Raw genomic sequence first — 16,509 nt, 5'->3', positions numbered from 1 at the left:
AACAAGAACTTACTGAATCCAATAGCAGATATTGGTAGCGTGACAATTTCAGCAATAAACCCGTGGACAGAAGATGCGCCGTTTGCAAAAAGCTTAATACTTAAACTAGCCCCATTTGTTCTAAAAAGTTTCTTTTCGTCGGGTGATCCGTTTTCCAGGTAGCCTATTTGAGGTGCAGTTATATTATAGATATCTCCATCGTACAATGTTATAGAATCACGTTTCCCATAATTAAGAGTGTGATTAAACAAATTGAATTGTAATAATCTAAAACCAAAAGGTTTCACTCTGTACATACTTTTGAATATTTTTACACAATTAACAGGATTGTTATCGTATTTGTAATATAATAGAACTCTTTCTTCAATTGTTATAACTTTTGAGCTATCACAAATGTCTATCAATGAAAATAAATTATATGGGAGATTGAGATCCTTCAATGGAGTAAAACTCGATTCTTCTGATTCTCTTCCTTCTCCGTTTAAAGATATAGCACTAATACCTTCACCCAATGTATCGCTAATTGTGTTGAACATCATATTAATCGTATCCGTTGGAGAAATTAAATTAACACCATGGTGAGCACATTTGGTAATATTTACATTCTCAATAATCGGGTTTTTAACGATACTTTGAACTGCGGGTGATTTTTCGTTATGAAGTATACCAGCACCGATGATATGCACGTGTTGCAAGCGACTTTCAACTCTTTTCAATGTTTCGTGCGTGTGATGATCGTGAATCCTGTGTTCGTATAGCGAATATTCGAAATCAGGATTAGCAAATCTAATTCCACCCCAATATTCTAAGCCTTCATCTAAATTTCTAGTACCACAGTGTATAAATACAAATTCTGAATTCCATTTGCATTCATGTCTGTGACCATAAAGTTGACCATTGAGTCGAATCGGACAATCCTCGTACCGACCTTCTGTTCCAACGCACTGCAAAGGTTCAGGCCAAGACCATATTCGGGAAAGGGAATTGCTATGGTATTCTACTCGTTTATCATGAGCAAAGAATACGTTTATCGGGTCGAATCCTAATTCTCTGCAAACAACTTGAGCATTTCTTTCTGTGAAACGATTGTCACACATTGGCACCCATTGCAATGTTGTTCTATTGTAATATTCTAAAAATCCTTGATTTGTTCTTTCCATGTTGTTATCATTAACAGAGCAGTTTCTTCCAGTGCAGAGTCTAATTGAGTATGGCACAGTCATCATTTCTAACTGTCGCCTATGTTTGTGATGACCAGATAAATATTGTCCAACATCTCTCTTCTCTATTCTGTTGGCGTTTACTTCAGAAGTGTATATCATAGGTTTCATTATAATTGGCAGTTGGCTATGGCCGATAACATTAAGTGTACCCATTACAAGTATGCCTACATAAGGAGCGAATTCTAAGACGACTCCCGGATTTATTGTTAGTGTTACATCTGGCATTACCGTAATATCAGCTTTTACAACATACGGTGTTATACGTGCATCGATTGTTAAATCAGATGTCAGGCGACCACCAAGGTTATTAAGATCTATAGCAGTGTCAGGGCTAAATGTTACAGACACGCTTGAATCAAAATTGTCTTCCAGTAAGTAAGGCAAATATGTGGCAACTGCGTGATTATTCCAATCATCAAAATCAAATATCTGTTTTCTGATTTCTTTTTCATTAGAACTGCCCCACCAATTCTCTGTAACATCTAGCAAATTGTTAATTTTTGCAGTTTTGATGCCAGCCAATAAAGTATATTCAATCGTATTGTTGCCAAATAGGTTTCGACTAACTTTTACTTTTTGAATTCCCTTAAATCCTATAACATATGTGGGATCAGTGTTTCTAATAAGAGCACCCCGATTTATTAATGAAACAAACTTGTTATTTGTAATTTGATTGTAGACAAAGACAGCATAAACGAATCCCATAATTTCACTTTGACTGTCCATATAAAACTGTACCATATATTGACCATTATTTCTTTCTATTACATTTCCGTCTATTTTCATTTTCTTTTCCATGCCTTGAATAGAAATTAAACCTTGTTTGCAATTATTGTCAGTAAACACGTTTTTGGTTATGTTTACTTCCGCAAAATGTCCGTCAATTATAAATGCAAAGTTTTGATTGTTACGCCATGTGTTGTTGTGTAGGTAAATAGAATGAGTAAAATTTTCATTGTAATGCCAAACGTAAGGTAATGAAATATCGAATCCTCCGTTTCTGTTTCTTTCTATCGTATTGTCTTGAAGTACATAATGATACAAATTGTTAGAACTTCGTAAATCTCTAGCAAAATGAAATAAGCCTTTACCGTTGTCTGTTATCAAGCTATTATTTACCATCATAGTTATTTCTGTTATATTACTGTCATGAATATCCCAAAATGGAGTATTAACGTAGATTGCTTCTTCTTTGTTGTATGCTATTTCACAATTAAATACCTTGATGGTTTCATTGGCTTTACGTAAAAAGTGGTCACCGAGTTCATTTAAATATCGATTATAATATAGAGCTTTTATTCCTTTCGTGTTTCCTTTGATTTTTGTATTTGAAACCTGTAGAGTTGGGACAGGTCCTTTTATAATTCTATTTCTCAAATTTTGCACTGGAGCTATTATAGTACTGATTATTAATACAACATCCCCTAACGCTTTTGTACCACTCTCATATTTCAATACTACACCAAAAGTATTACTGGTCGTAGGAAATGTAGATAGATCGCGATCAAGACACCATACTGTGCTAGCTTCATTGATGTTTTGTGAATCATATATGCAAATACTTTCCGTGGAAAAATTGTGTATAGGATTTAAAAGCTGAAGTCCAAGTACATAACCAGGATTGCATCTAATATTGTAAATTTTGGCAATATTTTCTCCATAATGTTTTGTAAACACTATATGTCTTGTTTCACCATTAACTAATGATATATCTGTCTCGTATTCTGGCACCATGATAGGATGATAGTTTGACTCATTCAAGTCGAAACTTGGATCCAAGTTAAACCATCCAGCTATTTCTCTCTGTTGTGGACCAGTAATATGAGGATTATGTGATATTCCAGCGATAGCATTGTTTTCTATTGTGGAGCTATAAATTTTTAAACCTAACTGTTTAAAGCTAATACCACTGCCTCTGTTATTGCTAAATTCAGAGTTACGAACTGTGTTAATTGCATCAGCTCCATACAAATCAGAATATAGAATACCTAAACCATCGTGATAATTGTTGGCTATTTTCACACTATCAAGACTATGTCGAGCAAAATCTATTTGAAGTGCAGGTTTGAACGAGTTTGAGGAGTAATCAAGAAGCCCGGCTTTTTCTATGCTCACGTACTGTAGATCAGCTCTGTCAGCAATGACACTAAACCTCACTCCCGCCCAACTTGTTACATAACATCTAATACCAACGTCGTTCTCGTGTGTACAAGAATTTTCAAAGTTCTCCATTGTTTCTGCCTTGCAATTCGTTATATCGTTGTCGAACTCCGTGCATTCTACATTGGACAAAACAATATTTTCGGATATTCCAGCATTTGGAATTTCATTGGGTTCTAAAAACCAATCATCTGGGTTTAAAGCCAAACCAAGTTGATTACACACTAATGCAGCATTTATGATATTCCAACGATAATTGCATACAGTCCCCCATTTACTGTCTATTCGAACTTGTAACCTTCCTTCATGTGAGGTTCTACCACCTAAAAGTCTAATTGGTACAATTGGTTCCACATAACCTTGGGTAGTAGGTTCTAATTCAGTATCGGTTTCATATACACTATCATTTGTCATCGTTACTTCTTCCTTTAATGTGAATGTAATATCATTAGGCCGTTTTCCTTTTGCTTCTATTTTCCCAGCTACCATCATTCCCATTGCAGGTGGAAACTTTAATGTAACACCAGATTGAAGAATAAGTCTACCTCCTGGACGGATATTGATATCCTTATCGACATCATATTCTCCGGGTCTTAATACTTCTATACCTTCGACTTCACCACCTACAACCGTTGATCCAGGTGCATTAAATTGCGGCACATATAAGGAATTATAGTAAATTTGAGTGGCACCAGGATTACTACTATGTAATAAATAAGGTATGTAAATTATTTTAGCTAAATTATATCTATCTTTTCTATGAAATAGTCTTTTATAAACTTTCTCTTCATCTCCGAATCCGAGCCAGTTGTATGTACAATTGAGAATTTTACTTTGATCCTCTACATGTGAACCAATTTCGTACTGTGCCTCCGGATTATTTATTATATTCCTAAATACATCAATATTGCTTGAAGCTAAAACTATAGCTGCTGCAACTCTACTTCTAGGAGTAAGTCGGGAAGATAAACCTTCCAACGGTTCGAATGGTTCTCTTATTTTATTTTCCCGTAAATAATTCCTTGTGAACAATATGTACTGAACATCACTGTAAGGCGACAATCCTAGATTTACAACAAACGGTCCTTTATTGCCAAAGAAATAATTATGTTCTATATAAAATGTAGCTGGCAATATCTCAAATTCTTCCAGGAATTTTCCGTCAATTCTATTAAGTATTGCAATTGACCCGAAATCACCATGTTCAAAATAATTATATTCAATTCTTCCAATCACATTAAGTGCGGGTTGAATTCTTAAAGGTACTCGTTGATTTTGATAGAATCTGTTGTGTCCTATTTGTAAATTGAGCAATTTAACTGGATCATTGAGTCTCCAACACGTGCCTATTTCCACGGTACTTTCTACGCTAGAATTAAACCAGTTCCCTGTTATATTAACCCAACTATCACCGCAAAAATTTCCATGGAGAATACCAACATCTAAATTCTTGAATACTTCGGAATATTCAACCACAGTGGTTTGGTTTAATGGAATATATTCAGTTTGTTGCGTATTGTTTAGCCAAATTGCTAAACCATATCCTTGGTTTGAACTAATGATACTTCTTGAGATATTGCGATTGCCGCCAGTAACAGTTATGTTGATACCATCACCTTGGTTAAAAGATATTCTACTCTCCGTTACATTCACATCCCCCGCACCATTTAAAACTTGAAGGCCAGCTACATGATTATTGTTAGAAATGGATGTGCGATGAACATGTATTTGAGAACGGAGATTTTCTATTACCACACCTCTACCATTGTTATCCGAAATAACAGTGTCAGTTAAATTTAAGTCGTAAGTTTTACTAATTCCCGACATTAACCTCAAAAACCCAACAATATCAGTTCGAGTGTTAGCACGAAATCTCACGTACATTCTATTTCTTGTCGATGTCACGCTTTGTGGTCGAGTGTGATTTCTTATATTAAATTGTAATAATAGTTTATCGTTTGTCGTTAATCCATCGTATATAAATATTTCACCTGTATCATTTGTATTAGTGGTGATCTTCAAGAAGTTTAGTGTAAGAACGTGATCGGGTCTCGTGTAAAATTTTTGATTGCAATCTCTTTCCATATTAGAATATCTAGATTGTTCTATAGACATTTGTATCGGAAATGTTTGACTAGGTGTCGATGCAAGGGTACATAAATCGAAGATTTCGCTTCGATCGAACTTCTCATCTATATTCATTTCATGCACTACGTATTTGACTCCGTCGCCACCATTGTCGTGAATCAGACAATTCTCAATCTTTGTCATACCGTACGTAGAATTAACATATATACCGTACCCTCTATTATTTTGTATTGTGCAGTTGTTTATTGTGATTGGAGCATCGGGTGATGTCACATTTATAGCATTAAAGGCGGAATTCGATATTTCTATATCGTCCATCTGAGGCGGTACACCTATTATATCTAAAGAACTGGTTGCATTGTTGTCTCTTCCCAAACCTGCGTTTTTAATAGTAATATGTGCCAATCTAGACATCGATGTTGGAACGTAAAGTGTATTAGCTGCTGTCAGTATTCTTTCGTAGACTGCATTTTCGAATCTTATACCTCTCCAATGAAAACCTGAGTTTCCTAATTCGTTGTCATCATGATGTGGTTGGCACTGAATACCGAGATCAGGATGGTAGTCACATACACCTGAGCCCAGTTGTCTCGAATTCCAGTCACATTGAAAGAGGTCGTATTCCGTGCCTTTACACTTGGGTTCCTCGAGTAAAAGTCGTGCTTGTCTACCTGGCTGTCGATCCATCCAATTGTAAAACGTTCCGCCCATGAAGCCTAATTGTCTGCACGCCGTTTCCATATCGTTGATGGTCCAACTGAAATTAGAGACAAACCATTATTATGTAATTGTCACTTGTGTATCAAGTTATAAATATGGTTTTCTGGGCAAAAAAACTTACTTTCTTGAATTTGTGCATACGGATCTCCATCGTCCCCTGTGTAACAGTTGGACTCGTCCTGCTAATATTGAAGGTCCATCAACAAGACGTATATCTGGAAACGGTTTCGGTTGTTTTTGCGATTCTTCTGTGCTCGTAAATGTAATACCCCTTCCAAATTGTCCCTGAAAAAGATACAATGTAAAATGTTTAATTTTTATTTTGAAGTTTTACACTACTATACTATTGACAATGCAAAACTTGAAAACAAATTACTTATTTATTAATGATTGTAATATAAATTATGTCCGTGTGAAATGATGGATAGAATTCTGATAATATTTTCTTGTTGATCGCAATATATACTAGATATCACACAACTGTTAGCGAAGGAAGAAGAGAGAATAAATTTACAGAACTTTTTTCCCCAAATACCACTATACCAATGTCTAAGTATCTCAACTGCAGACAGCACAAAGATAATTTGTGATATGCGACTAATATTTCAGTCGTTACAAATCAGAGTTAAAAAACTGCAGTTTATTGGCAAATCCCAAATTATATCTAATTGATGTGAAAAAACAGCCTAATAACTTTTCGCAATCATTGTTACAAAAGCTAATTCCATAATTACAGTAAATAAATATATCATGTTGTTGTAAAACAATGGATAAGTCAACCTTTATTTAAAATTTGTAACCTATAACCTCGCTTTTGTCTTTATTTTATTGTTATTAATCTTTACCTATTGTTAAGCGTAACTGTTTGCGATATTTTGCAAACTATATTTTATGAACGGAACCCATGCGTCCGTTGCGTACGTCCGCCCATTTGCGATACGAATCGCCCCTGCTATAGATAACCCTAATCGAAACGAGGTCTTGCGGAACGTGGCTGGGAATTTTTTTTAGACATTGTTAAAATAACACTCAAGAAAAGTTTAAGATAACATTTAATATTTGGTTATAATCAAACTGTCTTGCTATCTCAGATTTCTTTACAAAATTTCTACTACCAATATTGCTTGAGCCATGCATCTTCTAACGGTCAATTTCCCAATATTTTGTCGAATTAAAGAACGCGTAAAATGTAGATCAATTACAATTTTATTAATAAACTTATAAATATCAATAAAGTACGCTTTAACGTAATGAAACTACTAGAAATTATTTGATTAGATACGGTCGAATAAATACAGAAGGTAATTCAATATGAGAATAGTTTAGCACGAGTTGTTCGTACCACTTATTTCATTATGAACTTTACTGATAGTATATAAGAATCATCAATGAGAATATTTCGTCATATGCAGTGAGGGTCAACCAAACGTGACCGAATAAATGGGAGTTATGAAAAGACAGGAAGCCATGTGAAGTGCAAGGGCGCATGAGTACGTTGGCTGCGCGTGCGCAAACAACAGTCATCTGTCATACTTATGACATCACAAACTTTTTTTTAATAATTGACAATTTATTATACCATCTTATCCTACCTGTATTACAAAATGAAAGTTTGAGAAGTCGGATTAATGTTTGTTACTCATTCACGCAAAAAGTACTAAAACTGATTGCATTGAAACTTGGTACGTAGATAGCTGGAGATAAAAATAACAAATAAGGTGCTTTTTATCCCGACATTCCCTCGGGATCAGGAATTACACGGCTGAAACCGCGAGGCGCATTGTAATATGTGGTTAATTATTTATGTAATACATATAAGTACATACTACATACGTTTTACGATTCAGATAAAATCAGATTCAGCGATTTTAAAAATCAACCAAGGACATCGTATTAAGTATGTGATGTCATATCAAAATCGACAGGTATGATTAATTCATCATTGATGACAGAGACAATAAAGTAGGCTTATGAATGTTAAATGATTATGGCCAAGAGAATTGGCAATCAATAGGTTAAGTTGTTTACCAGCCGCGCCTTTTGGTTGTTACCTTGAATCCCGCGGGATAATCGGGAAAAAGGTAGCGTTTTCTGTATCCAGATTTCTTCTACTTCTAGTAGTTTTTACTTGTATAATATTGGTCGAGTATATTAAAAATATACATCTTTAACTGAGACATCCAGTTTAACTGCCGTAATCAGAATTCTAATACAACAGGTGTCATTACCGCAAAACCGGTAACAGGTATTTATAAGTCGCTATACGTTCCCTGTATATACGGGTACATATTTTTATACTTTTAGATTGTCCAATATGGTTTCTCCCTCGCTTCAAGGTAGAGTAGGTAGTCGTAGCGAGATGATTAATTATTTTTAGTATTTCGTCGTTGTATTATTGGTGGTACCATAATATATATTTCCAAGCAATGGACACATGATAGCTATCGTTACTCATGGTAGGGAAGTTATTACTGGACGGTAGGTATAGTTAATTATCCTCAAACTCTTCTCTAATAGGGATACCAGGCTTTTAACTGCCAGTGGAAATTATTTTATTTTACCTTCTGTGGAAGCCATGAAATACTTTCAATGTTAACAAAAATAATCGATGTTAAATCATTCGCAAAATCGATTTGAGTGCTATTCTAAGAAAACAAAAGTTTCATGTATAAGAATCAAATTCTATACACATAAATATAAGTTTTATATGTTTTCAGAAATTCTACTTTCACCGATGAATCATATTGTGTTGGTTTACATTTAAACCTTCACAAATTGTTATATCTGTACAAACATAAATTTTCGATTCAGCCTGTAATATCCCACTGTTGGGCTTAGGCCTCTATCTCCATGTAGAAGAAGCTTGATTTACCACGCTGCTCCACTTCGGGTTGTCGGATATATTCCCTACTATGAGTAACGATCGCTATCAGGTGACTATGATAACCGGAACCGACTGCTTAACGTGCTGTCCGAGGCACGGTCAGAAAGGAAATATTTGTAAAAATACAAATAGGTATCCATCCCGAGCGGGAATTTAACCCGCAATCGCCAGTGTGAGCGTCCACACGGTGCAAACATCACTACATCAGAGCGATGTCAAATACACTTACGTATATTAAAATCTTTTGTCATGATGTTCGTGGTCGCACTCCTTCGAAAAGATACGAGCGATTTGTGGATTTTTTTTTTTAAGTACAAAAAGAAAACAAGGTCGTAAAATATATTTAAGACCACTAGGTAATAGGTGGCAAGAGTGTACCTATCCAGATTTTTTTCTTTTTTAAGCTTTACGCGTTTGACAGTTTGCAAAACAGGGCCTAGCGAGAAAGACTGACGGATCAAGTATAGTTTATTTATAACAAAGTTGAAGAATGTCTTTTTTAAACACATTATTTCCAGAATATTCTGAGACCATATCTCGAATATAATATTAATTTTTAAAACTCTGATTAATATCATAGGCTTAGAATAAAACAGATTTCTTTTTTTTTCCTTCGCCAGAAATAAACTCGTCGAGATGTCTGTGTCCCATAAAGTCCTAGGACTTATATCGCGTGTTACCACTTACACAAGACTTTCAACTGTCAAAACTATAAATTGTAAAATTAGGTATATTTACTATAACCCGTAGTTTTTTACTGCATTATATATAACGGTCATATTAGAGTTCCAGTTGAGTAAGTTTAACCACAGACAACAAAAAGCTGAATGCATAATTTTGTCAGTTATATGAATATTTGAGGCAGGTCGGATGCCAGTTAAAACTTTGGGGCTAGTTGGATGTTGTAGGGTTGTCGATTATGAAATTAATTTAACAGGGCATGTGAGCATTTATATATGATAATAGTGATTTAAATTTGTTGCTTCAAGCAAAATTATATCGTGTTGATTGAAAAACAAGTTATTAAAACGTCCCCGAGTCCCCGACACACCGGGCGCTTACACAGACCATTTTTCAGTGTTATTAAAAATAAAATATTTCGTCGTTATTTTTTTCACATAAAATAAAAGACAATAGAAGAAAAATTAAAATGACGATTCAAAAGCGCATCTGAAGCCTAATAAAATATGGATATCTTTTTTTTTAAATAAAGTAAAACAGTTATTATTTTCCGTACACAATACGAAATAAAACACACCTGTTATATTTTTTTCTTCTAAAAACTTGGGTTCCACATCCCTAACTACATTTTATAAATACAAAAAATAGCCACTTTACTCAGTAAACTGGTAGGTTGGTAAGGACGATGCAAGGACGTATCAAAGAATTTCCAATGACTCAGACAGTTCAATGTCTCTAAAGCCTAGAACAAACCAACGTTTTTAAGAACTTTACTGAGAAAAAAAAATCGAATGTGCTCTTTACGATTTTGGTTGTAACATTTATAAAGATAAAATAAAATATGTCTTTGTGCACTAAACTTACGACTTTGTTTAAATTGCACTTCAATTACATTTGTATTTTTTAACTGGCTAATATCCGTGATTTCATGTGCATTGCTTAGGTACTATGCTTACAATGTGTATATCTAGAGAATAATTGTGTTTGCTCGCAAACGAATAAAAAAAACCGACTTCAATTACATCGACAAGTAATACAACATAAGTAGACGAAAAAATAGTCAAGTAAATACGCGTTATCAAAGATTACTCAAAAAATACTAATCAGATCTCGTTCAAATTTAAATGAGACTACATGACAAGTATTAACTGTCGATTAAAGTAAGAATCATCAAAATCGGTAAACCCAGTAAAAAGTTATACGATTTAATATAACGTAAGTCTACGATAAAATAATGAAGTAAATACGCAATATTAGATATAACTCGAAAAGTACTTTTCAGATCTCAATTAAATTTAAATGGGAACAAATGACACGCAACTCCTTTCAATTAAAAAAAAACATCGAAATCGGTCCAACCAGTCAAAAGTACTGAAGTAACATATATATATATATATATATATATATAGAACCTTCTCCTTTTTTTGGATGTCGGTTAAAAAGTATAAAAAGATTGCAAGCAAAAAAAAATTTTTTAAGCAGCTAATTCGAGTAGTTCAACAAACAAACGTATAGCTGGCTCATCTGATGCTAAAAATATAGCAGAACCATCGCAAATGCGTTGCTGCCTCTTGTCACCTTACTCGCCACCAGGAACACAACACTGCTTGAAAGCAGTATTATTTATCTATTTTGAATAGGATATTTCCTGCTGTACCCTACCTCAGTTAACTTTGTGCCTATAAAATCATTGTTTTTTGAAAATGTAATTAAGTACTTTGTTATTTATTCTTAGGCTTCCTTTGATTTCTATGTAAGAAAATGATGGAGAGAAATACTTACTAAAATAGACTAATGTTCTTATTACAGTTCGACTCACGGAATCCATAGTATTTATTCAGTCGAGACAATTAGAATAGAATTAGTCAATAGAATTTACACTCACCTTTACGAACAAGTTATGTTAGAAATACGTTTATTTGTATATTTAGTTCTTTTACACTTTATTGACATGCCTGTTAGCCTTAATTTTCCAATAAAGCTTTAGAAAAAAAAAATTGGGCGATAACAACACCTTAATTAAAAGTAAGTAGTAGGTACACGTAAAAAATTTGTACATTAATTCATACAAATATGAATACACATAAACAAATACCGGTAAATAAGTTAGATAATAAAAATTTTGACGGCGCGTTGGTGCAGCGGTCATAGTACTGACTTGCGCTGGCGGTCGAGGGTTCGATCACGACACATATTTGTATTGGCCATATAGATGTTGGTCTGGGCGTTTGTGCTTGTGTATTGTTTGTGTTTTTGGAGCACCAACACAGGAGAAAATACTACTGGAGGCCGTTGAGTGTTAAGCATTTATTTATTTATTTATAATAAATATACCAATTTATTGGATATTTTGTATCTTACAAGAATAAATAATGTGCAATAAAGCCTTTTACTAAGTCTTAACCGGTTTTTAAAATACGTCTAGTAATGTAATGTTGATATTAAACGGTGACAGTAAAATCTTGCGTCGATTCAAGGTGTTATTTTCATCGGTCTGAAATATATTTCGTGTTGCAAAACATATCCGATACGGTTAAGTAATGTTACAGATTGCGTAAACGATTTCATTAAACTTGTTTCATCTGAATGTTTTTTGTATGTGTTTGTTGAGCATATTTTTCACCTGTTACATAATTATGATAACTGATATTAAAAATCCATCTTGGAACTTAAAGCCGACCGATGGCGGTATAATCATCCAACTGCTGGCTTTGAAATACACAGGCCGAAGACAGGCAGAAGCGTCTTTGTTGCAACACAGCCAGCCCTGCGGACACCAACCCGCCTGCCCAGCGTGGTGACTATGGGCAAAACACATAATTTCACGCCATTTTTGGCACGAACTTGTGGAGACCTATGTCCAGCAATGGACTTCGATAGGCTGGAGTGAATGAATGGATGAATAAATGAAGTACCTAACACTCAATGTACTTGTCGTGAGCGAGGCTCGTTAGGGGTCAAGTAGGGAAATAGGGTAATAGTCAGTTGCTGTGACCACTGCGCCTATTGTCAACTACCGTTCCATAACATCGACTAACGTCTGTTTCTTTATAATTTTTTTTATAAACATTTCTAAAATTAAAATAATTATTTGAATCATTTCGATACATTTTAGAGCTCGTTATTCAGCTCGCAGCTCACGCACATGTGCAGTTCAAAAGTTCGTTACGCTTTCTAGAATTTTCCAAAATTTTTGCTCAACGTGCTTAATTTTACATTTTGTGAAAACGTTTTACAAAGCTTCTATGTTTTCTAAGTAACTTAAAAAAACAGTCGAATTGGTCCAGCCATTCTCGATTATTGCACTTGGCAGTACATTTAGCGATTTATGTACATTAATACAAATATTAAAAATATATATATAAGAAAAGTATGTGTGTATGTATTGTGCAAAGAACATATGGCAATGAACATGGACTGCACAGTCGCAAGCCCCCAGTTCTCTCAACGGATGTACGCACCACCTGCGATGAGTTCGGACCATCGCGTAATGCCCGACAGATTCCAAGTCGCATAGTTTCCGGCGAACAATACGTTAGCGCACGTCGTATAGAATTTTAAATAAGCACCATTGTAACAATCGTCTCTTTATAAGGTAATATAATTTAAGCATCATAACTATATCAATAATACTTAACTTTTAAACGCATGACTCTCAAAGATCAGCCGAAAGACGAAATCCTATGTCCGACCTGTCCAATATTCGATGAATTGATAGGTTTAACTGACAAGTTGGTTAATATAATGATGTTATGCCAGTAAAGCAAGCTTTATTCCGCCAAAGTTTCTCAATTCATAGAGAAGACATAAATTTATTGATAAGTTGGTTAAAATAATAGTCTATAATTGTGTTTGCGCGCAAACGAAAAAAAACCGACTTCAATTACATCGACAAGTAATACAACGCAGATCGACGAAAAAATAGTCAAGCAACTACGCGTTATCAAAGATTACTCAAAAACTAGTTATCAGATCTCGATAAAATTTATATGTGACCACATGATAAACATCAGCTTTCGATTAAATTAAAAATTATCAAAATCGGTACACTCAGTAAAAAGTTATTGCGGATTTTCGAGAGTTTCCCCTCGATTTTTCTGGGATCCCATCATCAGATCCTGATTTCCTTATCATGGTACCAAACTAGGGATATCCCCTTTCCAACAAAAAAAAGAATTATCAAAATCGGTACATCCAGTAGAAAGTTATGTGGTATAATACAACGTAGGTCGACGAAAAAAGCGTCAAGTAAAAACGCATTATTGGATATAACTCGAAAAGTAGTTGTTAGATCTCAAATAAATTTAAATGGGACCAATTGGCACACACCACCTTTCGATTAAAACAAAATTTGTCGAAATCGGTCTACCCGGTCAAAAGTTCTGAGGTAACATACATAAAAAAAAAAAAAAAAAAAAAAAAAAAAACAGTCGAATTGAGAACCTCCTCCTTTTTTGGAAGTCGGTTAAAAACGACTAAAATTTATACTTATGACAAAATTTGTTAGTTGTTACAAAATGTAAGCGTGGAAGGGATCCATAACCGCTAATACAATAACTAGATGCAAATACTACTGTTTCTATTCAAAAAAAATAACTTCATTGCTTTGTAAGACTATTATTGTGGTTAACGATCATAGCACGTTTAATTTATCACTACGAAATAATCAATATTTTTTCATTACTTTGGCTAAATTCATGGTACATGTTTGCCTACTAGGAGGTACGCCTGTTTGTTCAGTAACTTAAGCTAATTAGCTTCGATAGGAAGGTCACGTAGTCACTAACATTTGCAGTTACAAACTAACACTCCCACATAAATATAAAAGGTTATCTGAACGTGATATTTGTTAAATAATTTATGCGTATTGAGTACAACTGAAATTCTTGAACGTTCATGTGTCACGCTTAGGTAGTAAATGCACAAAATACAAATGTATGTCCTCACTGGAAACATTATGTTTCTGAACAACATATTTTAGTTCAAATATTGAAAACTAGCGACCTTATTGTAAAGAACGGAAATTTTTAAATTTAGAATTGAAGGATACGTCCTTATTACATTATTTATACGTCAATCAATAGTACAAAGGGCTACTAAAGAAATCAATAAAGCGAAGTAAAGTAAAAATATTTAATATAAAAAGAAACCGAAAAAAAAAACTACATTAAGGGCATAGGTAATGCACATTTTTGGCCTCCTTGTAACGTAATATAAATCTTGTGCAGGTAAATAAGTACATAACTAAATAAGAATAACAATAACAAGCTACAGATTAAAGACTCAGCACTTTCTGCGTAGAGAGGACTAATTAAAATATAGATGGATGTATGTGGGGTAGGTTCGAATAACTTAGTAACGTTAGGACGTCTGACACAGTCCACCCGTGACCATGGTTGCTGTAAAGTATTCGAAACGTCGGGCATGTAAAACACCTAATAAACGGCGATAAAATCCGAAAAAGTGGTTTCATTATAATAAATTACTGAAATTAATCAGTACCTGTCTCTGGCCAGATTCCTAGGTTACAAATGACAAATACGCCGTAACGATCGGTAAGAAAAAGCGGTCGTGATTCGAACGATTTCTCCTTCACTATTAACTTTCCGCTAAATTATTAAACTCTGTATTCTGAAGCACGAAATCGTGATAACAATGACTTAAGCACTGAATATTTTTTCTTTAATTTACAAAAAATATTATTTTATAAGCCCTACATTATGAGACACTTAGTTATATGTATAACATTTAAATTTAAGTATATAATTGTAATTTAATCATATATATATGTTGTATTTTTGTATATAGCTCCCAGCAGTCAACAATAATAATTCTATCTATAATCAAACTGCCACGACCTTACATATGACACAATAGGTTAATAACCCGAATACGTAATATACAGACAGATGTGCTATGATTTATATCTTTATCTGTTGTTTGTTTGAGGATTATATTAGTTTTAGAAATAATTTTAAATTAGATTTTTACGCATCTTTAATAATTTAAGTCAACGTTCTAAAGTAACAAGTAAAAGTAAGTAAGTAAGTATTTCATTGTAAATTATTTGGCTTTTTATAAAATCTACAAAAATTCGGTTAGGACACTTTTTATTGTCTAAACGGAGATGTCACGCTTTTCACGATCACAAGCGGAGCGAGACGATGGGTATCTCCCGTGCCAAATGTCTGTCACACCATAGCACCGCCATGTCATTGACCTACAGTTTAATATTTTGTCGAGTAATGCACACCATCAAAATCTTAGTTTTATGACAACTAGTGGTCGCTCAGTGGTCGAAATTCGACCATAATTAATTTTAATTATAAGTTTGAACATTATTAAGTTTTTAACGAATTTATTATGGTTATGTTTGACATTCTGTCAAGACAAACAATATTAATCTATAATCTATTTTAAATTTGAGTACTGACTTTAACATATATATATCACGTGTGTGTTTCAAATACACGGTGGTGTGTGTAATGTTTTTTTGTTGATTTTATGTATTTTATGTATAATTTAAATAATATATTAACATTCTGCACTCCTTATCTATATAAAGTAAGTGTGCCAAATTTCATACTCCTCCGGCCGCGCAATTTTTGTAAAAAGGGGTACAAAGTTTATGCTTCATGTATTAATATATAGAAGAAGATACAAGGAGCAAACTGACGTAAATAGATAATACTATTTTTAAAGTTTTGCGTAAATAAACACTCGTACTCGTATAATGCTCCCAGCAGAGACTAA

At 34.0% G+C, this 16,509-nt stretch overlaps 1 protein-coding gene across 1 annotated transcript in view; it reads right to left on the bottom strand.

Moving 5' to 3' along the window:
• The window catches only part of LOC123655890 (protein bark beetle), a 51,059-nt gene that overhangs the window by 15,737 nt on the left and 18,813 nt on the right, over positions 1-16,509 (bottom strand). The window contains exons 2-3 of the mRNA XM_045591636.1: positions 6,313-6,476; positions 14-6,228 (exon numbers count right to left, since the gene is read on the bottom strand). Of these exons, the coding sequence (XP_045447592.1) occupies positions 14-6,228; positions 6,313-6,476 (6,379 nt within the window). The remainder of the gene's footprint in view (positions 1-13; positions 6,229-6,312; positions 6,477-16,509) is intronic.

The sequence above is a fragment of the Melitaea cinxia genome, chromosome 8, assembly GCF_905220565.1.
Source record: "Melitaea cinxia chromosome 8, ilMelCinx1.1, whole genome shotgun sequence".
In the NCBI taxonomy this organism is placed as follows: Eukaryota; Metazoa; Arthropoda; class Insecta; order Lepidoptera; family Nymphalidae; genus Melitaea; species Melitaea cinxia.
Note: the sequence above shows the minus strand (reverse complement) of the source record. Positions and strands in the feature narration are given on the sequence as shown.